The 25,833-nt window shown below is 42.9% G+C and overlaps 1 protein-coding gene across 1 annotated transcript; it reads right to left on the bottom strand.

The window, feature by feature from the left end:
• Positions 1-378: 378 nt before the first annotated feature.
• Positions 379-24,665, bottom strand: LOC117070264 (actin, cytoplasmic 2-like). Its single transcript, XM_033189139.1, has 3 exons — positions 24,649-24,665; positions 17,032-17,132; positions 379-1,905 (listed from the first exon to the last, which is right to left on the bottom strand). Exon 3 carries the CDS (start codon positions 1,486-1,488, stop codon positions 973-975), a length of 516 nt encoding a protein of 171 aa, XP_033045030.1. The 5' UTR covers positions 1,489-1,905; positions 17,032-17,132; positions 24,649-24,665; the 3' UTR covers positions 379-972.
• Between the last annotated feature and the right edge of the window lie 1,168 nt (positions 24,666-25,833).

A 25,833-nucleotide genomic window follows, 5' to 3' on the forward strand; every position in this document is an offset into this window, starting at 1 on the left:
TGGGCTTCTCCAACCCTGACAGACAGGCAAGACAGAAATGACAACTGGTGGAGGGGCTCCTGCTGGTCTCTAGACAAATTCTGGAACACTGAGCTCTGACACATTAGTACCCTGCACAGATGGAGAGACTGCAGGTCAGGCAGAATCACCAAGTCACGGACTTCTCTTCCACAAGCATGTTCTCACCTCTGCCATGAAGTGACTGAGCCACATGTACTAAGGGTTTAAATAAAAGATAAGTACAAGGTATTAAATACCAAGGAAACAGTTAACTTCAATACAAGGTCAAAATCAGCAACAAATCCTACAATCCAGTGCTGACATCAGACACAAGCTTCAAGGACAAATTTCTTTTCTTTTTATTTTTATTTATTATGGTTTTTTTTGAGATGGAGTTTCACTCTTGTTGCCCAGGCTGGAGTGCGATGATGCGATCTCAGCTCACTGCAACCTCTGCCTCCCAGGTTTAAGCGATTCTCCTGCCTCAGCCTCCCGAGTAGCTAGGATTACAGGCATGCACCACCACGCCCAGCTCATTTTGTAATTTTAGTAGAGACAGGCTTTCTCCATGTTGGTCAGGCTGGTCTCAAACTCCCAACCTCAGTTGGAGCCCGCCTGGGCCTCCAAAACTGCTGGGATTACAGGCATAAGCCACCGCAACCAGCCTGACAAATTTCTTTTCAAAGGGTTGTTTCAGGCTAGCATGAGATGTATAATTTGCCAGGGACAAATTTATACTTCTGAATTGACTCAGGCATCACAGGCTACATATCTCCTCACAGTCCATTTAGAAGCATTTGCATTGAACAGTGGAGGGCCTGACTGGTGACACTCCTGCTTGCTGATCCACATTGGCTGGAAGGTGGACAGTGAGGCCAGGATGGAGCTGCTGATCCACATGGAATACTTGTGCTCAGAGACAGCCATGATCTTGATCTTCATGGCCCTGGGTGCCGGGGCAGTGATCTCCTTCTATATCCTGTGTGTGATGCTTGGGTGCATGGCAATGCTGCCAGACAGCACCACATTGGTGTACAGGTCCTTGCAGATATCCACATCCCACTTCATGATGGAGTTCAAGGTGGTCTCCTGGATGCAGCAAGATTCCATGCCCAGGAAGGAGGGCTGGGACAGTGCCTCTGGACACCAGAACCACTCATTGCTGATGGTGACCACCTGGCTGTGGAACAGCTCGTAGCTCTTCTCCAGGGAGGAAGAGGACACGGCAGTGGCCATCTCCTGCTGCAAGTCCAAGGCAACATAGCACAAATTTTCCTGGATGTCACGCACAAATCCCCCACTCCACTGTGGTGATGAAGCTGTAGCAGGCCCCATGAGGATCTTCACCAGGTAGTCGGCAAGGTCCTGGCCAGCCAGGGCCAAACACAGTCTGACTGGGGGCGGGTGGTTGTATCCCTGAAGATGGGCAAGTGTGGGTGACCCCATCGCCTGAGTCCACGATGGTGCCAATGGCGCTGACAGAGGCATGCAGGGACAGGGTGACCTGAATGGCCCTGTACCTAATTGGGGTGTTGAAGGCCCCAAACATGATCTGAATCATCTTCTTTCTGTTGGCCTTGGGGCCCTCGATCAGCAGCACCAGGTGCTCCTTGTGGGCCACGTGCAGCCCGTTGTGGAAGGTATGGTGCCAGATCTTCCCCATTTGGTCCCAGTTGGTGACGAGGCCTGCCCCATGGGGTGCTTCGGGGTCAGGATGCTGCTCGCTCTGGGCCTCACTGCCCACATAAGAGTTCTAGCCCCTGCCCACCATCATGCCCTGGTGCCGGGGGTGCCTGACATTGGAGAGGAACATGGCTTGAGGGCATTGTCCCCAGCAAAGGCAGACTTGCACATGGCAAAGCTATTGCCAACAATGAGCAAGGTGATTTCTGCTTCCATTGTGAACTGTTGGGGGAATGATGGGACAATGTCGAGTGTGGTCTGGCAGCAGCCAGGGAGAACTTTAAATAATCTTTACCTAAAATTGTAATACATTATTCTATTTTGGTATAAATAGTTAAATAACATTGTGAGTTTTAATACACTTTTCAGTTTTTCAATATTTTTCAACCACTTTAGCGTTCTGAAAAAAATTAACCATTTAAGAATATATTACAAAGTGTATGGGGCACACATTTTTTTATTTGCCTCAGGAACCAGTATGTTGAGACATGGCATTATTGATTCAGCTGTGTGGGGCTTAACTATTGGAAAACAGATTTTTATTTTTACTCTATGAGTTTGAGTGTAGTGTGGAAAATCATCTGCTAAAAGTATCCCCATATTACAGATGAAGACTCTATTAAGAAAGGCTAAGCAACTGCCCAAGGTCCCCAACTCTGCTAGGTAGTTACCCTACAGCTTGTGTTATTGGCCTCCACTCATGGTACTTATAGAGTTGATTAGCTAATAATCAGGTATGGTTTCTTGTATGTGGCTTTGTCTCTATTGATTACATCCATTATATGTTAATATTTGATTCTTTTTTTTTTTTTTTTTTTTTTTTTGAGACGGAGTCTCGCTCTGTCGCCCAGACTGGAGTGCAGTGGCCAGATCTCAGCTCACTGCAAGCTCCGCCTCCCGGGTTTACGCCATTCTCCTGCCTCAGCCTCCCGAGTAGCTGGGACTACAGGCGCCCGCCACCTCGCCCGGCTAGTTTTTTTTGTATTTTTAGTAGAGACGGGGTTTCACCGTGTTAGCCAGGATGGTCTCGATCTCCTGACCTCGTGATCCGCCCGTCTCGGCCTCCCAAAGTGCTGGGATTACAGGCTTGAGCCATCGCGCCCGGCCTAATATTTGATTCTTACAGAACATTTAATAAGGTTGAAATCTGAGTGAAAGGGACTTTATATACCATGGAGATAATCCATCCTGCAGTTCCCTAAGGAGCCAATAAAAGGTGTCTAAGCTAGGCCGGGCGCGGTGGCTCAAGCCTGTAATCTCAGCACTTTGGGAGGCTGAGACGGGCGGATCACGAGGTCAGGAGATTGAGACCATCCTGGTTAACACGGTGAAACCCCGTCTCTACTAGCCGGGCGAGGTGGCGGGCGCCTGTAGTCCCAGCTACTTGGGAGGTTGAGGCAGGAGAACGGCGTAAACCCGGGAGGCGGAGCTTGCAGTGAGCTGAGATCCAGCCACTGCACTCCAGCCTGGGCAACAGAGCGAGACTCCATCTCAAAAAAAAAAATTTTAAAAAGGTGTCTAAGCCATAGAAATTGTGTAATTAGATATATTTTATTTATTTATTTGAGATGGAGTCTCAACTCTGTTGCCCAGGCTGGAGTGCAATGGCACAATCTCGGCTCACTGCAACCTCCACCTCCCAGGTTCAAATGATCCTCCTGCCTCAGCCTCCCGAGTAGCTGGGATTACAGGCACTCACCATCATGGCCAGCTAATTTTTTTTGTATTTTTGTAGAGACAGGGTTTCACCATGTTGGCCAGGCTGGTCTCGAACTCTTAACCTCAGGTGATCTGCCCGCCTCAGCCTCCCAAAGTGCTGGGATTACAGGCGTGAGCCACTGAGCCTGGCATACATATGTCTGAAAGAATAATGAGTGGCCAGTATAAAAGATACTGGAAACAGGCAGGGAGCGGCGGCTCACACCTGTAATCCCAGCACTTTGGGAGGCCAAGGCATGAGGATCACACGGTCAGGAGATCGAAACCATCCTGGCTAAAACAGTGAAACCCTGTCTCTACTAAAAATACAAAAAAATTGGCCAGGCATGGTGGCAGGCACATGTAGTCCCAGCTACTCGGGAGGCTGAGGCAGGAGAATGGCGTCAACCCGGGAGGCGGAGATTGCAGTGAGCTGAGATCGCACCACTGCACTCCAGCCTGGGCCACAAAGCAAGACTCTGTCTCAAAAAAAAAAAAAAAAGATACTGGAGACAGAGAAAGCAAGTTTTTTAGGGTGGCTGGACGAGGGCAAATGTATAATTAAATGATGAATGTGTTCATTAAGGCAGTGGTAGGAAGAACAAAAAGAAGACGACATAAAAGAGTGATTGAGGTGACTGACAAAAGAAGGAACATAAAAGAGTGATTGACACCTGAGAATCCTTTGACTTGGGTTGTTCCTAGCCATCCTTTCCGATCTCCCTTCATAACTTAAGTAGGTTAAGGATTAAGGTTCTTCCACTCTTGTTCTTGATTCATGTTCACTGGTAAATAACACCACTTTAGACTCTTTCAAAGTGCTATAATATTGATTTATTTGATACTCTCAAAAGAAGCGTACAGACAACCATTTTAGAATGACTGTAAAGGGTCTTAATTTTAAGGTTCAAAGGGCACACAACTTAGCTGTTCTGCGGTTGAACACAGAGGAACTTCAGTCTGTTTGACTGATGGGGCTGTGGAGAGAGCAGGACACACATCTTCATGAAGTTTCAGTCCTGACCAGTTCTCATAAAACCTCATTTCTTACCTCTCTTTAGGACCATTCTGAGAGAATACACGTAGAGGTCTTCAAATCAGGAAAGTCATCACCACTATCTTTCTTGCCATTATCATATCAATCTTCCCCAATAGTAACACAGGACTTCTCTTATAGCATCCAGACAAAACTGTGGTTTTTCACTTACTGAGGCTTCCTAGAGCCTAGAAAAAGCATAGAGGACCTACCTGTTTATCCCTCTGCTTTTTTTTTTTTTTTTTTTTTTGAAACAGAGTCTTGCTCAGTCACCCAGGCTGGAGTGCAGTGGCGCTATCTCGGCTCACTGCAAGCTCCGCCTCAGGGGTTCACACCATCCTCCTGCCTCGGCCTCCCGAGTAGCTGGGACTACAGGCACCCACCACTACTCCCGGCTAATTTTTTTGTATTTTCAGTAGAGACAGGGTTTCACCATGTTAGCTAGGATGGTCTCGATCTCCTGACCTCGTGATCCGCCCATCTCAGCCTCCCAAAGTGCTGGGATTACAGGCGTGAGCCACCGTGCCTGGCCTCTCTGCTCTTGACTGTTGATTCCATAGTTGATTCCTGCCTCCAGGGGAATGCTACAGATGCCTCTCTTCCCAACCAAGCAATGGGGACTAAACAAGAACACATTTTCCTTTAAAATTGTGTCATATCACAGATTATTACCATCATCTGGCCTCTTCAAAAGAGAATGCATTTTCCTCTGTATGTAACCATGAATGTATATATGTCCAAATGGATTGGTTCATCTGTGTTGAACTTGGGAAAAACTTTAGTGATCTTCTATGGAATTCCCACATGTGCTTTTATTTGTGGGTTTGAGGTCCCAACAGGAAAAATAGAGAACTGATCACTATCCTGGATCTTCTCACACAAGTATCGGAGCATCTGAACACTCACATTTAGAATGTTTGGGGATTTGATTGGAAAAGGTATTGTTACTGGATAGAGTTGTTGAGGTTCTTGGTATGTTGAACAAAGAATTGAACAAGGCCGGGCACAGTGGCTCACACCTATAATCCCAACACTTTGGGAGGCCGAGGCAGGTGGATCATTCGAGATCAGGAGTTTGAGACCAGCCTGGCCAACATGGCAAAACCCCATCTCTACTGAAAATACAAAAATTAGCTAGGCATGGTGGCGTGCGCCTGTAATCCCAGCTACCCAGGAGGTTGAGGCAGGAGAATCACTGGAACCTGGGGGGAAGAGGTTGCAGTGAGCCAACATCATGCCACTGCACTCCAACCTGGGTAACAGAGCAAGACTCCATCTCAAAAAAAAGAATTGAACAAAGTAATAAAAGAACAGAGCAAGGAAAGAGTGAAAGCACAAGTTTATTAAAGACAATTAGCAGAGTGGGAGTGGGCTTCAGCAAGCGTCTCAAGAGCCTCCTCAATTAGGGTTTTTATTAAGCTAAAGGAACCTAGCAACACCCCTTGGTGTCCTGTAGAGGCCTCCAATTGGCTACACGGTGAAGGATTGGCTGAAACGGAGACCCGACCAGAGTCAATCAGGGGATGAAGTGGCTTGTTATCATGGGAGTGAGGATGTGGCCTATATGCTGCACCTGCTGCTCTCCTGCCAAATAATAAAAACCCTATGTTTAAAAACAGCTGGCCAGGTGCGGTGGCTCACACCTGTAATCCCAACACTTTGGGAGGCCAAGGCAGGTAGATCACGAGGTCAGGAGTTTGAGACTAGCCTGGCCAACATAGTGAAACCCTGTCTCTACCAAAAATACAAAAAATTAGCCAGGTGTGGTGGTGGGCACCTGTAAAGCTACTAGTGAGGCTGAGGCAGGAGAATTGCTTGAACCCAGGAGGTGTCAGCCACCATGCCTGGCCAGGAACTTGATAGACTCTAACATGCAAATAAAAGAGCAAAGGGCCAAGAGTGGCCAAGACACTCTTGAAGAGTAAGGTGGGAAGATTTATTCTATCAACTATCTAGTCTTACTGAAACAACCTCGTTGTCTGGAGTAACACCCAAGGTTCGTTGTCCCACAGCCACGGAGAACAAGAACAAGGACACACGAAGAGTGAGGCTAAGAATGGAAGTTTAATAAGTGAAAGAAGGAGAAGAGCTCTCTGCTTCAGAGATGGGTCCTGGAAAAATAGGTTCCAGATCTGCAGTGAAATGCAGGGAGTTTTATAGATGAGCTGGTGAATAGGTGGTGTCTGATTTACGTAGGGTGCAAAAAACTGGTTACACCAGGTGTGCCATTTGCATAGGGCATGAATTTCTCGTAGCTCCCACCCTAATCTTCTATTATGCTGGTGGGTTCTCTGCCTGAGCTGTGCCATGTTGCCCATGTATCTATTACTGTACACATGGTAACAAAAAAAAGGGAAGATGGAACCTCCATGGTGGACATGTCTGGCCCCCAGGTAGCCCTTTCCTGTTGTCACAGCTGCCGGCATTCCCCCATGCAACCTTCTAGCTTCCTTACTTATGTTTGCAGCTTGATTTGTCAGGCTGATCTTTGTTAGGAAAAAAATGATTCTTGGCCCGGCGTGGTGGCTCGTGCCTGTAATACCAGCACTTTGGGAGGCTGAGGCGGGTGGATCACGAGGTCAGGAGATTGAGACCATGCTGGCTAACAAGGTGAAACCCTGTCTCTACTAAAAATACAAAAATTAGCCAGGCTTGGTGGCAGGCGTCTGTAGTCCCAGCTACTCGGGAGGCTGAGGTAAGAGAATGATGTGAACCCGGGAGGTGGAGCTTGCAGTGAGCCGAGATTGCAACCCTGCACTCCAGCCTGGGCAACAGAGTGAGACTCCGTCTAAAAAAAATAAAAAGATTCTTGGGCTACTTTTTGTTAGACAGGAAGCTCTGCTGAAGACTCTGCTGACCTCACTATCTGCCTAAATAATTTCTTTCTACCTCCTGTATCATTATGACAAAGCTATAGTAATTATAATACTCTGGTATTGGTTCAAAATAAAATAAAATGATTGATAGAACAAATTAGAGGTCCTAGAAACAGACCCACACATATGGATGCTTGATATGACAGAGGGGGCATTGAAGATCGGGGGGGAAAGGAATAGTCATTTAATGACTAGACCTGGGACTACTGATTATCAAATCAAGATGAAAAATAAAACGGGGTCCCTATCTCACACCACATAAAGGTCCCTATCTCACATCACATAAAATTCTATAGATAATTAAAGCTAAATTAAAACTTTCAGAAAAAAAAGAGAAAATATCACCTAGAGAAGATTTTTTTTTTTTTTTTTTTTAGAGGTACCTGCCACCACGCCCCGCTAATTTTTGTGTATTTAGTAGAGACGGGGTTTCACCATCTTGCCCAGGCTGATCTCGAACTCCTGTCCTTAAGTGATCCACCTACCTTGGCCTCCCAAAGTGCTGGGATTATAGGCGTGAGCCACTGTGCCTGGCCTAATTTTTGTATGTGGACTATCATGTTCTTATAAAACTGTTTTCCTTGGTGTTTTCATTAACCTCTTTATTTGAGAAAATGAAACATACACTGTTACCTTTTTTGGTGATGATCATCTAGCCTTTTAATCTTAACTATTTGTTAACTGGAATCTACTTTTTGCTTCAATACATTCTGCTGACCCTCTGGAATCCTGTTCAAATGAGGATTCATTATTTTTTAGGCTTTCTGCAAAGATAACATCCTGGAATTTCTTTTCATTGCATTCCTAGGTTGGGTCCTTTTTACTAGCTCACAAGTTTCATTCTCTCCAGTGTATATCCTTAAATTTTTTTTTCAGAAAAATGTAGAAGTGAAATAAATGTGAGTTCTTGCATCTCTGAAATATCTTTTTTACTCTTTCATGTATTTGTCTGGTATAGAATTATAGATTCAACAACTTTCTGTTCCGACTTTGAAGGTACTGCTTCAATATCTTCTTGTATTCCTCTTTGCTGATGACAAAACAGATGCCAATCCAATTCTCATTCTTGTTTGGGTAACCTCTGTTTTCCTTCTCTGGAAACTTTTAGGCTCTTCCTGTAATTTTTATTATTCCAAAATCTTGAAGGATTTGTCATAGGCATTTGAACCACAACAACTCCATCTTGAATAGGTGCTGAGACCTACTGGACTGCACTTCCAGGAGGTTAGGCTTTCTAAGTCACAGGATGAGACAGGAGGTCAGCAAAGATACTGGTCATAAAGACCTTGCTGATAAAACAGGTTGCATTAAAGAAGCTGACTGAAACCCACCAAAACCAAGATGGTGACAAGAGTGACCTCTGGTCGTCCTCAAGGTTCATTATACACTCATTACAATATATTAGCATGCTCGGAGACACTCCCACCAGCACCATGACAGTTTACAAATACCATGCCAATGTCAGGGTGTTACCCTATATGGTCCAAAGGGGGGAGGAAAGCTTAGTTTTGGGAAACTAACTTTCTAAAGTTAGTTTTAGTAACTTCTAAAGTACTAAACTCCTTTCCTGGAAAACTTGTGAATAATCTACCCCTTGTTTAGCATATAAAGAAGAAGTAACTATAAGTATCCTTAGTGGGGCAGCCCAAGCTGCTGCTCTGCCTCTGGAGTAGCCAACCATTATTCCTTTGTTTCTTAATAAACTCGCTTTCACTTTACTCTATGGACTGATCCCAAATTCTTTCTTGTACAAGATCCAAGAACCCACTCTTGGGGTCTGGAGTGGGACTCCTTTCCGGTAACAGGTTTCTGTGTGCGTGTGTGTTTAAATTTGCTGTGTGTACAGATATGTGTGTGTGTGTGTGTGTATATATATACACACACACACACACACATATATACGTGTTTAAAAGTTCCTATGCTTGGTACATTTTCAGTACAAAGACATGCATCTCTAAGTTACCTGAACTATTTGTTCTCCTAGTATTTCTTTTCTTCCATTTTTTTCCTGATTTTTTTTCTTAACTTCTATTAGGTAGTTAGTAGATATCCTAGACTAACATTTTTCTTCCAATTATCTTTTGGGGAAGGATGTTTTTGTTTGTTATCCCAACACTATTAAATTTTTATTTTGACAATCATTTTTAATTTCTAGGAGTTCTCTTATTTGCGTTGTTCCTTTTCCATAGCAGCCTATTTTTGACTTACAATGCAATATCCTCAAATCTCTTCATAGATACTAATTTTTTTAGTATACATAGACACATACATTTTTTTCCAATGTTTTCTCTGTTTCTTGTATAAGTTGTACTCCCTGGGAATAGCTCTGTTTTTTCAATAAGGCCCTTTTCTTACTTGCTGTTAGTTTTCTTTAAATATCTAGTAAATGCAGGTTGAACATTTAAGATTTGCACAAAAACAAAGGACTAGGGCCAGGCGCAATGGCTCATGCCTGTAATCTTAACACTTCAAGAGGCCCAGTCAGGAGAACTGCTTGAGGCCAGGAGTTTGAGACCAGCCTGGCCAACATAGTGAGACCTTGTCTCAACAAAAAAATTAGCTGGGGCCAGGCGCAGTGGCTCACACCTGTAATCCTAACACTTTCAGAGGCTGAGGTGTGTAGATGACCTGAGGTCAGGAGTTTGAGACCAGCCTGGCCAACATGGTGAAACCCTGTCTCTACTAAAAATATAAAATTTAGCTGGGTGTGATGGCACGTGCCTATAATCCCAGCTACTCAGGAGGCTGAGACAGGAGAATCACTTGAACCCGGGAGGCAGAGGTTGCAGTGAGCCGAGACTGTACCATTGCACTCCAGCCTGGGCGACACAGGGAGTCTCTGTCTTAAAAAAAAAAGAAAGAAAGAAATTAGTTGGGCATGGTGGTACGCACCTGTAATCCTAGTTACTCAACAGGCTGAGGCAGGAGGATTGCTCGAGCCCAGGAGTTTGAGGCTGCAGTGAGCTATGATCATGCCACTGCGTTTTAGGCTGGGTGACAGAACGAAACCCTGTCTCTAAAAATAAATAAATAAATGACTAGGTAGCTGCTGGAGTTTCATCTGCTGCTGTAGGTTCAATTTTCATAGCTGATTTCTCTCTGTAATAGGAGGGGTAATGTCAACTTTATATGGTGGATGTGTCAACTGGGAGGCTTCTTTTTAGGGTACACAGACAGAAGGAGGGCCCTTCTAACTGCCAAAATGAGAAAAGCTTACCTACCTGGATTGTTCCCAAGGCAGAGCATTTTCTTTAGGGAAGAATGACTCCTTCAATTTTGGTTTTTAGTTTAGTTTTCCGTTAGTGACTGTTGCAGCTAGCCACTTTATATATAAGATTGGAGTAGGGAGAGTCACAGCATCAACTGGCACAAAGTGGTTTGATAGACTGTCTTTCAATTACCCCTTTGATATCAGTCCTGTTTCCACTCTGCTTCTGCTCTTAGTCTAGAGCCTCTTAGAGGCATTCTTGGGAAAGAAGATTTCACATTTGCTAAATTCTCATTTGCACAGGTTCCAGGTGATAGTTTTCTTTAGTCTATCTGCTAATGAGTTCCCACCCCATTGCTACTGTGGGAAAAACAATTAGCCCAGGATCCAGTTAAGAATCCCAGTGCAGGCCGGATGCGGTGACTTATGCCTGTAATCCCAGCACTTTGGGAGGCCAAGGCGGGCAGATTACCTGAGGCCAGGAGTTCAAGACCAGCCTGGCCAACATGGCGAAACCCCGTCTCTGCTCAAAATACAAAAAATTAGCCAGGGATGGTGGTGCACACCTGTAGTTCCAGACACTCAGGAGGTTGAGGCAGGAGAATCACTTGAACCCACGAGGCAGAGGTTGCAGTGAGGTGAGATCGCACCACTGCACTCCAGCCTAGATGAGAAAGCAAGACTCCTATCTCAAAAACAAACAACAACAACAAAAAAACAAACAACAACAACAAAAAAATAATGTAGGCCAGGTGTGGTGGCTCATGCCTGTAATCCCAGTACTCTGGGAGGCTGAGGTAGGAGGATTGCTTGAGCCCAGGAGTTTGAGACCAGCCTCGACAAAATAGTGAGACTCACCCCCTCATCTCCACAAAAAACATAAAAAATGAAATTAGCCTGGTGTGGTGGTGCAAATCTGTGGTCCTAGCTGCTCAGGAGGCTTAGGTGGGAGGGTCACTTGAACCAGAGAGGTTGAGGCTGCAGTGTACTATGGTCATGCCACTGCACTCCAGCCTGGGTGTCAGAGACTCTGTCTCAATACAAAAGAATCCCAGGGCACATCTTAGACAGCAGAGGGACAGGGTACCTCCAGAAATAACTGATTAATAGTCTTTATAACAGGTTAATTTGTATGTTAAAGTTACTGATGGTCTGTGTTAAAAATGATTTAACTCCTTCCCTGTGTTATAAGTGAATGGTCATCTAGTTACCCAAAGTTCCAAGTAGATTTTCCTTCCAGAGGAGGCAGAGCTTGCAGTGAGCCGAGATCATGCTACTGCACTCCAGCCTGGGCGAAAGAGCGAGACCCTGTCTCAAAAAAAAAAAAAAAAAAAAAAAAAAAAAAAAAAAAAAAAAAAAAAAACGATGTTCAAATACTAATATTTGTCAACTAAAAATTAAATTTAAAAAAGATGTTCATATATTCCAAATCTCCTCTCCCTTCTAGTTATATTTATTGATAACTTATTTCATTTATATTCTAGAAGTTTCATGCCTTTCTTGTCAAATTGGTTAATTTAAATCAATGTATCAAAGTAAAATCTCTAATACTACAAATCTTGAGCTTCTTAACCTAAAAATGCTGAAGGCTGGACCTCATCTTTTGATAGATAAACTACCTGCTCTGTTAGGCACTGGTTTGAAAGGTCTGCCTGGCTTTCACTGGCCACATGTTATGTCAGATATATGACATGTGCGCTTATTATGTGCCTGTCAGAGATAGTAGGGTTCTATGGAATATTATATGAATATTACAAGTGAGTAGCAATATTAAAATAAGTTTTAAAAATAAAGTTGAATGAATAAACAAGTGAATAAAATTGTTCACATATAAAATGAACAGATAAACCTTAAAGTAGTTGGTATTAACTTAATGGTGTTGTGGGTAGAAATTTTACAATACTTTAATTCTGATTTAGTAACAAAGGAGTATTTTTACACAAAAGGAAAACCCTACAAACCAGCAAGTCTTCTTGGAAAGACAAGAAAAATTTATGCAGGGTATGGTGGCTCATGCCTGTAATCGTAACACTTTGGGAGGCCAAGGCGGGCAGATCACTTGACATCGGGAGTTCAAGACCAGCCTGACCAACATGGAGAAACCCCGTCTCTACTAAAAAACCAAAATTAGCCAGGTGTAGTGAGGCACGCCTGTAATCTCAGGACTCGGGGAGGCAGAGGCAGGAGAATCACTTGAACTTGGGAGGCCGAGGTTGTGGTGAGCCGAGATCCTGCCATGGACTCCAGCCTGGGCAACAAGAGCGAAACTCTGTCTCAAAAAAAAAAAAAGAAAAGAAAAGAAAAGAAAACTTATAATGATTATAATGAAGACAAAAAATTTCCTTAGAATTCCAATAGAAAAAATGAGTCATTTAGAATTCAACTTTTTACTAAATACATACAGATTCCAGCTTTCTCATCCATTAAGTGAATCCCTACAATAAATAACATCTAGAAGGAAAGCCGTAGAATACATAGTTCAGGACCAGCCAGGTGCGGTGGCTCACGCCTGTAATCCCAGTACTTTGGGAGGCTGAGGTGGGCGGATCAGTTGAGGTCAGGAGTTTGAGACCAGCCTGGCCAACATGGCGAGGCCTTGCCTCTACTAAAAATACAAAAATTAGCCGGGCATGGCAACAGGTGCCTGTAGTCCCAGCTACTTGGGAGGCTGAGGCAAGAGAATCGCTTGAACCTGGGAGGTTGCAGTGAGCCGAGATCACGCCATTGCACTTTAGCCTGAACAACAGAGCGAGACTTAGTCTCTAAATAAAAAATTAATAAATAAAACATGGTGGGTAAGACTTGAATGTGCCATCATAGACTGTCAGAGACAACATTCTGGGCAAAAGAAACATCACAGACAAGGAAGCACGGGTTGAACTGTAAAATAAATTAGGTTAAAGCGGGAAAGACCTTCATTGCATGCTGAAGAGTTTGGAGCCTTTTCTTTATATAAAATTAGGAGCAAATCAACGTGTTTCAGCAACTTAGTTGTGCTTTGAAGATTCATTTACCAGTTTGGGCCAAGCCTGCTTTGCATTTCTTACTCCAGTTTAAGAAGTCTTAAATCCTATGATCTGAGCATAACGTGCTGTTTTCACCGTAGTGTCTCTGCCCATCCTGTCTCCTCTGCCTGGAATGCTGCCCTGGGGCTACATCATATTCACTTCTCCTTTTTTTTTTTTTTTTTTCCTTGTCCTGGAAATTGTATTATAGCATGGCAAGGAGTTGAGTGGGGAGAGAAGGTTCTTCAACTCATTTGATGGCATTAGTATCCCCGTAATACCAAGACTGATAAAAAGCACGAGAAGAGAAAACTACATGCCAAACTCAACGTAGATACAAAGCTCTAAAATAAAGTTCTATCGGGAACAAGAAAAGGCGTATCTCAGAAATGATTTAACATTAGGAAACCTGTTACTATAAATCATTGTATTAATAGTTGAGAGGTTTAAAGCCACATGATTATCTCAATAACATTATTTTTTGAAAAATTCAATAGCTACTTTGACTTAAGAGAAAAATCTTTAAGCAAATGGGGAATGAATAGCAACTTGATAAAGGACACTTATCAGAAATCTATGGTAACCATCATACTAAATAATACAACAGAAGCATTCCCATTACTGTTAGGGAAAATGAGAATACTCACTTTTACTGCTAATGTTCAACATGGTGCTGGATTTTCTAGCCAATACAGTAAAACAAGCAAAAGGCAAAAACATTAGGAAAGGAAGAAATGAAAATAGTATTTTCAGAAAATGTAATTTTCTTTCTAGAAAATAGGATGTAAGGACAACCTACTAGATGGTGCAGCAAGGTGGCTAAATAGATTAAAGTCATAACTTACATTTTTTGTATATACCAGTAATAAAATAGAAAAAAGGGAACCCACCCAAGGGGCCAAATGAAGTACCTATGAGTACACTGAACAAAAGATGTATGAGACTTATGGGAAAATATGAAATATCATTGAAAAATATTAAAGACTTAAGTAAATGGGTATTCATGTTTCAGGATGGGAAATTTTAGTATTCTAAAGATATTAGTCTATTGCAAATTAATAAAAATTTGATGTAGTGCCTACAAAATATTAATATTATACTAATAGGATCTTTCCAAATAACTCTATTTGGTCAAAGTGTATTATTATTTTGACACACTATTAGGTTTCATTATTTATTTAGAATGTTTATTTAGAATGAGTAATATTGGTATGTAGGAGGTTTTTGTACTATATTAATCAGCTGTTGAGGCTTAAAGTTATACTAGATTTCTTAAATTTATTTTTATTTCGTATTTGCCTATGGTCTGAAATAATTTAAGTAACTTTAGAATGATCTGCTCTTTGAAGGATGCAGAACTCAGTTATGAAATTATTATATAGTATTATATGGTGTGTTTTAAACAATGTAATCTACTCTCTATGATAATTGGACTATTCAACTTTTCTACTTTTTGTGGGATCAATTACGATTATTTATATAGTGTTTTAAAGTCATTAATCACAAGTGGGTTTTGGATTTTGTGAAATACTTTTTCTGCATCTATAGTTATGATTATGGGATTTTTCTTCTTTAGCTTGTTGATGGGTTACATTTTTTTTTGTTGTTTGTTTGTTTTTTGAGACGGAGTCTCGCTCTGTCTCCCAGGCTGGAGTGCAGTGGCCAGATCTCAGCTCACTGCAAGCTCCGCCTCCCGGGTTTAGGCCATTCTCCTGCCTCAGCCTCCCAAGTAGCTGGGACTACAGGCGCCCGCCACCTTGCCCTGCTAGTTTTTTTTATTTTTTAGTAGAGACGGGGTTTCACCGTGTTAGCCAGGATGGTCTCGATCTCCTGACCTCGTGATCCGCCCGTCTCGGCCTCCCAAAGTGCTGGGATTACAGGCTTGAGCCACCACACCCGGCCGTGATGGGTTACCTTAATTGATTTTTGAATGTTGAACTAGCCTTCCATTCCTGGGGTAAATCCCACTTGGTGATTGATATGGTTTGGCTCTGTGTCCTCACCCAAATCTCTTCTTGAATTGTACTCCCATAATTTCCACGTGTTGTGGGAGGGACCCGGTGGGAGATAATTTGAATCATGGTGGTTCCCCCATACTGTTCTCCTGGTAGTGAATAACTCTCATGAGATCTGATGGCTTTATCAGGGGTTTCTGCTTTTGCATCTTCCTCATTTTTCTCTTGCTGCTGCCATGTAAGCAGTGCCTTTTGCCTCCCGCCATGGTTCTGAGGCCTCCCCAGCCATATGGAACTGTAAGTCCAATTAACCCTCTTTTCCTTCCCAGTCTCAAATATGTCTTTATCAGCAGTGTGAAAACAGACTAATATAGTAAAAGTGTATAATTCTTTTTCTTCATTGTTGGACTAAATTTGCTAATGTTTTACTGAAGATTTCGCATCTATGTTTATGAGAGATATTGGTCTGTCATTTTCTTTTCTTTGTCTGATTTTGGTATGAGGGTGATGTTGTCCACATAGAATTAGTTAGGAAAGCCAGGCACGGTGGGTCACGCCTGGAATCCCAGCAGTTTTGGAGGCTAAGGCGGGTGAATCACTTGAAGTCAGGAGTTTGAGACCAGCCTGACTGACATGGTGAAACCCTATCTCTACTAAAAATACAAAAATATTAGCTGGGCGTGGTGGTGCATGCCTGTAATCCCAGCTACTTGGGAGGCTGAGGCAGGAGAATTGCTTGATCCCAGGAGATGGAGGTTGCAGTGAGCTGAGATGGCGCCATTGCACTCCAACCTGGGTGACAAGAGCGAACATCCATCTCAAAAAAAAGAAAAGAAAAAAAAAGCTGGGCGCAGTGGCTCACGCCTGTAATCCCAGCACTTTGGGAGGCCGAGGCAGGCGGATCACAAGGTCGGGAGATCAAGACCATCCTGGCTAACGTGGTGAAACCCCGTTTCTATGAAAAATGCAAAAAAAATTAGCCGGGTGTGGTGGTGGATGCCTGTAGTCCCAGCTACTCAGGAGGCTGAGGCGGTAGAATGGCGTGAACCCGGGAGGCAGAGTTTGCAGTGATCTGAGATCACGCCACTGCACTCCAGCCTGGGCCACAGAGCAAGACTCCATCTCAAAAGATAAAATAAAATAAAATAAAATAAAATAAAATAAAATAAAATAAAAAGAATACGTACTCCAGGACCTCCATTTTATAGTCAGGATGACTCAGCCTCATATAGACACCTCACTCCATAGTCTTCTGCAAAATTAGCACCAAATTCAGACAGACCAGGTTTTTGTTGCTAGGGAGAATAGTTGCCAGAGAAATACGCTAGAGGGTAAACACCGATAGATATATAAAAAGCATCAACATCAATCACTCCGTATTTATTACTTTCACCTGCATTTCTAACCCATCTCTCATGGTCTATTATTATTATTCCCTTTTTATTTCTCATAAGACTCTCAGGCCCCATGAAGAATGCTAATAACAAAATTGTACGTCTTAATTAGATTACACTGCTATAACAAAGTACCATGTACTGGATGTCTTAAACGACAGACATGTATTTCTCACAGTTCTGGAGGCTGAGAAGTTCAAGATCAAGGTGCTGGCAGATGTGGTTCCTGATGAGGATCCTCTTCCTGGTTTGCTGATGGCCTCCTGCTTGCTGTGTGCTTGCATGGCAGGGAGAGAGAGAAGCAAGTTCTCTGGTGTCTCTTAAGGGCACTAAAACTATTATGAGACCCCACCTTTATGATTCCTTTGAGAGTTATGTCCCAGCACTGTGTCATGTTTTTATATGCAGATGTTGACTTATTCCTCATTATAGAGCTGAGGGAACTGGGTCTAGTTCATTAACTACACTAAGGTTATAATCAGTAAGTTGTCACAGAGCTAGGAATTGAGCCCAGGCAGTCTGAGTGTAAATCCCCAAATCCTAATTCCCTCCCTATATTGCCTCAACAGAGGAAAAATCATTTTGAAACCTGATTAACTGAGTTCAAGAGTTGTCACACTTTTATGGACTGGGTATAGAAGTACTTCAAATATTAATTAAACTGATTCTTTTGATAACTGCCTATAAGAAAATAAACCAGAGGGGGTGGGGCAAGATGGCCAAATAGGAACAGCTCCAGTCTCCAACTCCCAGCGTAAGCGACACAGAAGACCGGTGATTTCTGCATTTTCAACTGAGGTACTGGGGTCATCTCACTAGGGAGTGCTGGACAATCGGTGCTGGTCAGCTGCTGCAGCCTGACCAGCGAGAGCTGAAGCAGGGCGAGGCATCGCCTCACCTGGAAGCGCAAGGGGGAAGGGAATCCCTTTTCCTAGCCAGGGGACTGAGACACACAACACCTGGAAAATCGGGTAACTCCCACCCCAATACTGTGCTTTAAGCAAACAGGCACACCAGGAGAATATATCCCACACCTGGCCGGGAGGGTCCCACGCCCACGGAGCCTCCCTCATTGCTAACACAGCAGTCTGCAGGGATCTATCCGCAAGGCAGCAGCGAGGCTGGGGCAGGGGCACCCGCCATTGCTGAGGCTTAAGTAGGTAAACAAAGCCGCTGGGAAGCTGGAACAGGGTGGAGCTCACAGCAGCTCAAGGAAGCCTGCCTGTCTCTGTAGACTCCACCTCTGGGGACAGCGCACAGCTGAAGACCAACAGGGGAAGCAGCGGGGGCCTGTGCAGATGCGAATGACTCTGACAGCTTTGGGGAGAGCTGTGGATCTCCCATCGCGGAGGTTGAGATCTAAGAATGGACAGACTGCCTGCTCAGGTGGGTCCCTGACCCCTGAGTAGCCTAACTGGGAGACATCCCCCACTAGGGGCAGTCTGACACCCCACACCTCACAGGGTGGAGTACACCCCTGAGAGGAAGCTTCCAAAGGAAGAATCAGACAGGTACACTCGCTGTTCAGCAATATTCTATCTTCTGCAACCTCTGCTGCTGATACCCAGGCAAACAGGGTTGGGAGTGGACCTCAAGCAATCACCAACAGACCTATAGCTGAGGGTCCTGACTGTCAGAAGGAAAACTATCAAACAGGAAGGACACCTATACCAAAACCCCATCAGTACGTCACCATCATCAAAGACCAGAGACAGATAATACCACAAAGATGGGGAAAAAGCAGGGCAGAAAAGCTGGAAATTCAAAAAATAAGAGCGCATCTCCCCCTGCAAAGGAGCGCAGCCCATCGCCAGCAACGGATCAAAGCTGGTCAGAGAATGACTTTGACGAGATGAGAGAAGAAGGCTTCAGTCCATCAAACTTCTGAGAGCTAAAGGAGGAATTACGTACCCAGCGCAAAGAAACTAAAAATCTTGAAAAAAGAGTGGAAGAATTGACAGCTAGACTAATTAATGCAGAGAAGGTCATAAACGAAATGACAGAGATGAAAACCATGACACGAGAAATACGTGACAAATGCACAAGCTTCAGTAACCAACTCGATCAACTGGAAGAAAAAGTATCAGCGATTGAAGATCAAATGAATGAAATGAAGCAAGAAGAGAAACCAAAAGAAAAAAGAAGAAAAAGAAATGAACAAAGCCTGCAAGAAGTATGGGATTATGTAAAAAGACCAAATCTACGTCTGATTGGGGTGTCTGAAAGTGAGGGGGAAAATGGAACCAAGTTGGAAAACACTCTTCAGGATATCATCCAGGAGAACTTCCCCAACCTAGTAGGGCAGGCCAACATTCAAATTCAGGAAATACAGAGAACGCCACAAAGATACTCCTCCAGAAGAGCAACTCCAAGACACATAATTGCCAGATTCACCAAAGTTGAAATGAAGGAAAAAATCTTAAGGGCAGCCAGAGAGAAAGGTCGGGTTACCCACAAAGGGAAGCCCATCAGACTAACAGCAGATCTCTTGGCAGAAACTCTACAAGCCAGAAGAGAGTGGGGGCCAATATTCAACGTTCTTAAAGAAAAGAATTTTCAACCCAGAATTTCATATCCAGCCAAACTAAGTTTCATCAGTGAAGGAGAAATAAAATCCTTTACAGATAAGCAAATGCTTAGAGATTTTGTCACCACGAAGCCTGCCTTACAAGAGACCCTGAAGGAAGCCCTAAACATGGAAAGGGACAACCGGTACCAGCCATTGCAAAAACATGCCAAAATGTAAAGACCATCGTGGCTAGGAAGAAACTGCATCAACTAACGAGCAAAATAACCAGTTAATATCATAATGACAGGATCAAGTTCACACATAACAATATTAACCTTAAATGTAAATGGACTAAATGCTCCAATTAAAAGACACAGACTGGCAAACTGGATCAAGAGTCAAGACCCATCAGTCTGCTGTATTCAGGAGACCCATCTCACATGCAGAGACATACATAGGCTCAAAATAAAGGGATGGAGGAAGATCTACCAAGCAAATGGAGAACAAAAAAAAGCAGGGGTTGCAATCCTAGTCTCTGATAAAACAGACTTTAAACCATCAAAGATCAAAAGAGACAAAGAAGGCCATTACATAATGGTAAAGGGATCAATTCAACAGGAAGAGCTAACTATCCTAAATATATATGCACCCAATACAGGAGCACCCAGATTCATAAAGCAAGTCCTTAGAGACTTACAAAGAGACTTAGACTCCCATACAATAATAATGGGAGACTTCAACACTCCACTGTCAACATTAGACAGATCAACGAGACAGAAAGTTAACAAGGATATCCAGGAATTGAACTCATCTCTGCACCAAGCGGATCTAATAGACATCTATAGAACTCTCCACCCCAAATCAACAGAATAGACATTCTTCTCAGCACCACATCGCACTTATTCCAAAATTGACCACATAATTGGAAGTAAAGCACTCCTCAGCAAATGTACAAGAACAGAAATTATAACAAACTGTCTCTCAGACCACAGTGCAATCAAACTAGAACTCAGGACTAAGAAACTCAATCAAAACCGCTCAACTACATGGAAACTGAACAACCTGCTCCTGAATGACTACTGGGTACATAACGAAGTGAAAGCAGAAATAAAGATGTTCTTTGAAACCAATGAGAACAAAGATACAACATACCAGAATCTCTGGGACACATTTAAAGCAGTGTGTAGAGGGAATTTATAGCACTAAATGCCCACAAGAGAAAGCTGGAAAGATCTAAAATTGACACTCTAACATCACAATTAAAAGAACTAGAGAGGCAAGAGCAAACACATTCAAAAGCTAGCAGAAGGCAAGAAATAACGAAGATCAGAGCAGAACTGAAGGAGATAGAGACACAAAAAACCCTCCAAAAAATCAATGAATCCAGGAGTTGGTTTTTTGAAAAGATCAACAAAATTGACAGACCGCTAGCAAGACTACTAAAGAAGAAAAGAGAGAGGAATCAAATAGACGCAATAAAAAATGATAAAGGGGATATCACCACCGACCCCACAGAAATACAGACAACCATCAGAGAATACTATAAACGCCTCTACGCAAATCAACTAGAAAATTTAGAAGAAATGGATAATTTCCTGGACACTTACACTCTCCCAAGACGAAACCAGGAAGAAGTTGAATCCCTGAATAGACCAATAGCAGGCTCTGAAATTGAGGCAACAATTAATAGCCTACCAACCAAAAAAAGTCCAGGACCAGATGGATTCACAGCTGAATTCTACCAGAGGTACAAGGAGGAGCTGGTACCATTCCTTCTGAAACTATTCCAATCAATAGAAAAAGAGGGAATCCTCCCTAACTCATTTTATGAGGCCAACATCATCCTGATACCAAAGCCTGGCAGAGACACAACAAAAAAAGAGAATTTTAGACCAATATCCCTGATGAACATCGATGCAAAAATTCTCAATAAAATACTGGCAAACCGGATTCAGCAGCACATCAAAAAGCTTATCCACCATGATCAAGTGGGCTTCATCCCTGGGATGCAAGGCTGGTTCAACATTCGCAAATCAATAAACGTAATCCAGCATATAAACAGAACCAAAGACAAGAACCACATGATTATCTCAATAGATGCAGAAAAGGCTTTTGACAAAATTCAACAGCCCTTCATGCTAAAAACGCTCAATAAATTCAGCATTGATGGAATGTACCTCAAAATAATCAGAGCTATTTATGACAAACCCACAGCCAATATCATACTGAATGGGCAAAAACTGGAAAAATTCCCTTTGAAAACTGGCACAAGACAGGGATGCCCTCTCTCACCACTCCTATTCAACATAGTGTTGGAAGTTCTGGCTAGGGCAATCAGGCAAGAGAAAGAAATCAAGGGTATCCAGTTAGGAAAAAAAGAAGTCAAATTGTCCCTGTTTGCAGATGACATGATTGTATATTTAGAAAACCCCATTGTCTCAGCCCAAAATCTCCTTAAGCTGATAAGCAACTTCAGCAAAGTCTCAGGATACAAAATTAATGTGCAAAAATCACAAGCATTCTTATACACCAGTAACAGACAAGCAGAGAGCCAAATCAGGAATCAACTTCCATTCACAATTGCTTCAAAGAGAATAAAATACCTAGGAATCCAACTTACAAGGGATGTAAAGGACCTCTTCAAGGAGAACTACAAACCACTGCTCAGTGAAATCAAAGAGGACACAAACAAATGGAAGAACATACCATGCTCATGGATAGGAAGAATCAATATTGTGAAAATGGCCATACTGCCCAAGGTTATTTATAGATTCAATGCCATCCCCATCAAGCTACCAATGAGTTTCTTCACAGAATTGGAAGAAAACTGCTTTGAAGTTCATATGGAACCAAAAAAGAGCCCGCATTGCCAAGACAATCCTAAGTCAAAAGGACAAAGCTGGAGGCGTCATGCTACCTGACTTCAAACTATACTACAAGGCTACAGTAACCAAAACAGCATGGTACTGGTACCAAAACAGAGATATAGACCAATGGAACAGAACAGAGTCCTCAGAAATAATACCACACATCTACAGCCATCTGATCTTTGACAAACCTGAGAGAAACAAGAAATGGGGAAAGGATTCCCTATTCAATAAATGGTGCTGGGAAAATTGGCTAGCCATAAGTAGAAAGCTGAAACTGGATCTTTTCCTTACCCCTTATACGAAGATTAATTCAAGATGGATTAGAGACTTAAATGTTAGACCTAATACCATAAAAACCCTAGAAGAAAATCTAGGTAGGACCATTCAGGACATAGGTATGGGCAAGGACTTCATGTCTAAAACACCAAAAGCAACGGCAGCAAAAGCCAAAATTGACAAATGGGATCTGATTAAACCAAAGAGCTTCTGCACAGCAAAAGAAACTACCATCAGAATGAACAGGCAACCTACAGAATGGGAGAAAATTTTTGCAACCTACTCATCTGACAAAGGGCTAATATCCAGAATCTACAAAGAACTCAAACAAATATACAAGAAAAAAACAAACAACCCCATCAAAAAGTGGGCAAAGGATATGAACAGACATTTCTCAAAAGAAGACATCCATACAGCCAACAGACACATGAAAAAATGTTCATCATCACTCGCCATCAGAGAAATGCAAATCAAAACCACAATGAGATACCATCTCACACCAGTTAGAATGGCAATCATTAAAAAGTCAGGAAACAACAGGTGTTGGAGAGGATGTGGAGAAATAGGAACACTTTTACACTGTTGGTGGGATTGTAAACTAGTTCAACCATTATGGAAAACAGTATGGCAATTCCTCAAGGATCTAGAACTAAATGTACCATATGACCCAGCCATCCCACTACTGGGTATATACCCAAAGGATTATAAATTATTCTACTACAAAGACACATGCACACGTATGTTTATTGCGGCGGCACTATTCACAATAGCAAAGACTTGGAATCAACCCAAATGTCCATCTGTGACAGACTGGATTAAGAAAATGTGGCACATATACACCGTGGAATACTATGCAGTCATAAAAAAGGATGAGTTTGTGTCCTTTGTAGGGACATGGATGCAGCTGGAAACCATCATTCTTAGCAAACTATCACAAGAACAGAAAACCAAACACCGCATGTTCTCACTCATAGGTGGGAACTGAACAATGGGATCACTTGGACTCGGGACGGGGAACATCACACACTGGGGCCTATCATGGGGAGCGGGGAGGAGGGAGGGATTGCATTGGGGAGTTATACATGTTATAAATGATGAATTGATGGGTGCTGACGAGTTGATGTGTGCAGCACACCAACATGGCATAAGTATACATATGTAACAAACCTGCACGTTATGCACATGTACCCTAGAACTTAAAGTATAATAAAATAAAATAAAATAAAATAAAGAAAATAAACCAGACAGACAATAAATGTTTACAATAGAAAGAACTAAAAACAAAACTTTGGAGAATATGGACAGCCAGTTTGAAAGGAGTAATTTCTTGAATGCTGATCACATGAGACATGACTTGTCAGAAGCAACCGCAAGTGTTAACTGATCAAACTGGCTAAGGATTTAGAAAGTTCCTGGCCAGGCAGGGTGGCTCACGCTTGTAATCCCAGTACTTTGGGAGGCCGAGGTGGGTGGATCACGAGGTCAGGAGATTGAGACCATCCTGGTTAACATGGTGAAACCCCGTCTCTACTAAAAATACAAAATAGTAGCTAGGCGTGGTGGCAGGCACCTGTAGTCCCAGCTACTCAGGAGGCTGAGGTAGGAGAATGGCGTCAACCCGGGAGGCGGAGCTTGCAGTGAGCCGAGATGGCGCCACTGCACTCCAGCCTGGACAACAGAGCAAGACTCCGTCTCAAAAAAAAAAAAAAGTTCCAGTGAGGGCCTGGGGAAGTGGCATTGTTCAACACTGCTGGTGAATATGTATTTGCACTTCTTCTGAAGAGGAAATTTGAAAATATGTATGTATAACTTCAAAAAAATTATTCTTTTGACTAAATAGGTTAAACCTGGGTACGAATTCTAAGGAAGTCAAGATGTATGCAAAATGTTATGTACAAGGCTAGTCATTATATTACTTCAAAAATAAATTTATATATATTCTGATTATTAAAAACATGCTAGTTACAAAAAAGTCAAGAAGATACAGAGATGTCCACAGAAATAAAAACAAAGAACTTGGGATTTTATCTCTTAGAACTTGCCATTGTTACAACTGGACACCCCTACCCCTCAGTCATGTATATATGTCTAATTTGTATTTTCATAACTCATTGCTTTTAAAAATACACTTCTCTTACCTAGTTATTCATGCTCAAAATACAAATACATGCTTGAATCTTTTTTGTGTGTGTGATGGAGTTTCGCTCTTGTTGCCCAGGCTGGAGTGCAATGGCACGATCTCAGCTCACTGCAACCTCCACCTCCTGGGTTCAAGCAATTTTCCTGCCTCAGCCTCCCAAGTAGCTGGGATTACCAGCGCACGCATGATGCCTGGCTAATTTTTTGTATTTTTAGTAGGGATGAGGTTTCTACATGTTGGCCAGGCTGGTTTCAAACTCCCGACCTCAAGTGATCCGCCCACCTTGGCCTCCCAAAGTGCTGGGATTACAGGTGTGAGCCACCCCGCCTGGCCCCCCCCCTTTTTTTTTTTTTTGAGATGGAGTCTTGCTCTGCCACCCAGGCTGGAGTGCAATAGTGTGATCTCGGCTCACTGCAACCTCTGCCTCTCGGGTTCAAGCGAGTCTCCTGTCTCAGCCTTCCGATTAGCTAGGATTACAGGCACATACCACCAAGCCCGGCTAATTTTTTGTATTTTTAGTAGAGATGGGGTTTCACCATGTTCCCTAGGCTGGTCTCGAACTCCTGAGCTCAGACAATCCACCTGCCTTGGCCTCCCAAAGTGCTAGGATTACAGGTGTGAGCCACTGTGCCTGGCTGCTCACATCATTTTATTTATTTATTTATTTTTGAGACAAAGTTTCACTTGTGTTGCCCAGGCTGGAGTGCAATGGCACTATCTCGGCTCACTGCAACCTCTACCTCCCGGGTTCAAGTGATTCTCCTGCCTCAGCCTCCCGAGTAGCTGGGATTACAGGCATGTGCCACCACGCCCAGCTACAATTTTGTATTTTTAGTAGGGATGGCATTTCTCCATGTTGGTCAGGCTGGTCTTGAATTCCCGACCTCTGGGTGATCCACCTGCCTTGGCCTCTCAAAGTGCTGGGATTACAGGCGTGAGCTACCGTGCCCAGCCTGCTCGCATCATTTTAAATGAATGCCTAATATTCGACTGTATGAATAGACCATAATTTAATCAGTGAGTTTTTTTGTTGTTGTTGTTTTGGTTTTTTTTTTTTTTTGAGACAGTCTCACTCTGACATCCAGGCTGGAATGCTTTTGTTGTTTTTTTGTTTTTTGTTTTGTTTTGTTGGAGACAGTCTCACTCTGACACCCAGGCTGGAGTGCAATGGCGCGATCTCAGC

The sequence above is a fragment of the Trachypithecus francoisi genome, unplaced genomic scaffold (assembly GCF_009764315.1).
Source record: "Trachypithecus francoisi isolate TF-2019V2 unplaced genomic scaffold, Tfra_2.0 Lachesis_group3, whole genome shotgun sequence".
Lineage (NCBI taxonomy): Eukaryota > Metazoa > Chordata > Mammalia > Primates > Cercopithecidae > Trachypithecus > Trachypithecus francoisi.

What these genes read in the sequence shown, in the direction of transcription:
- LOC117070264 (XM_033189139.1), bottom strand. Translation starts at nt 1,488, where the DNA reads ATGCCTCTGTCAGCGCCATTGGCACCATCGTGGACTCAGGCGATGGGG.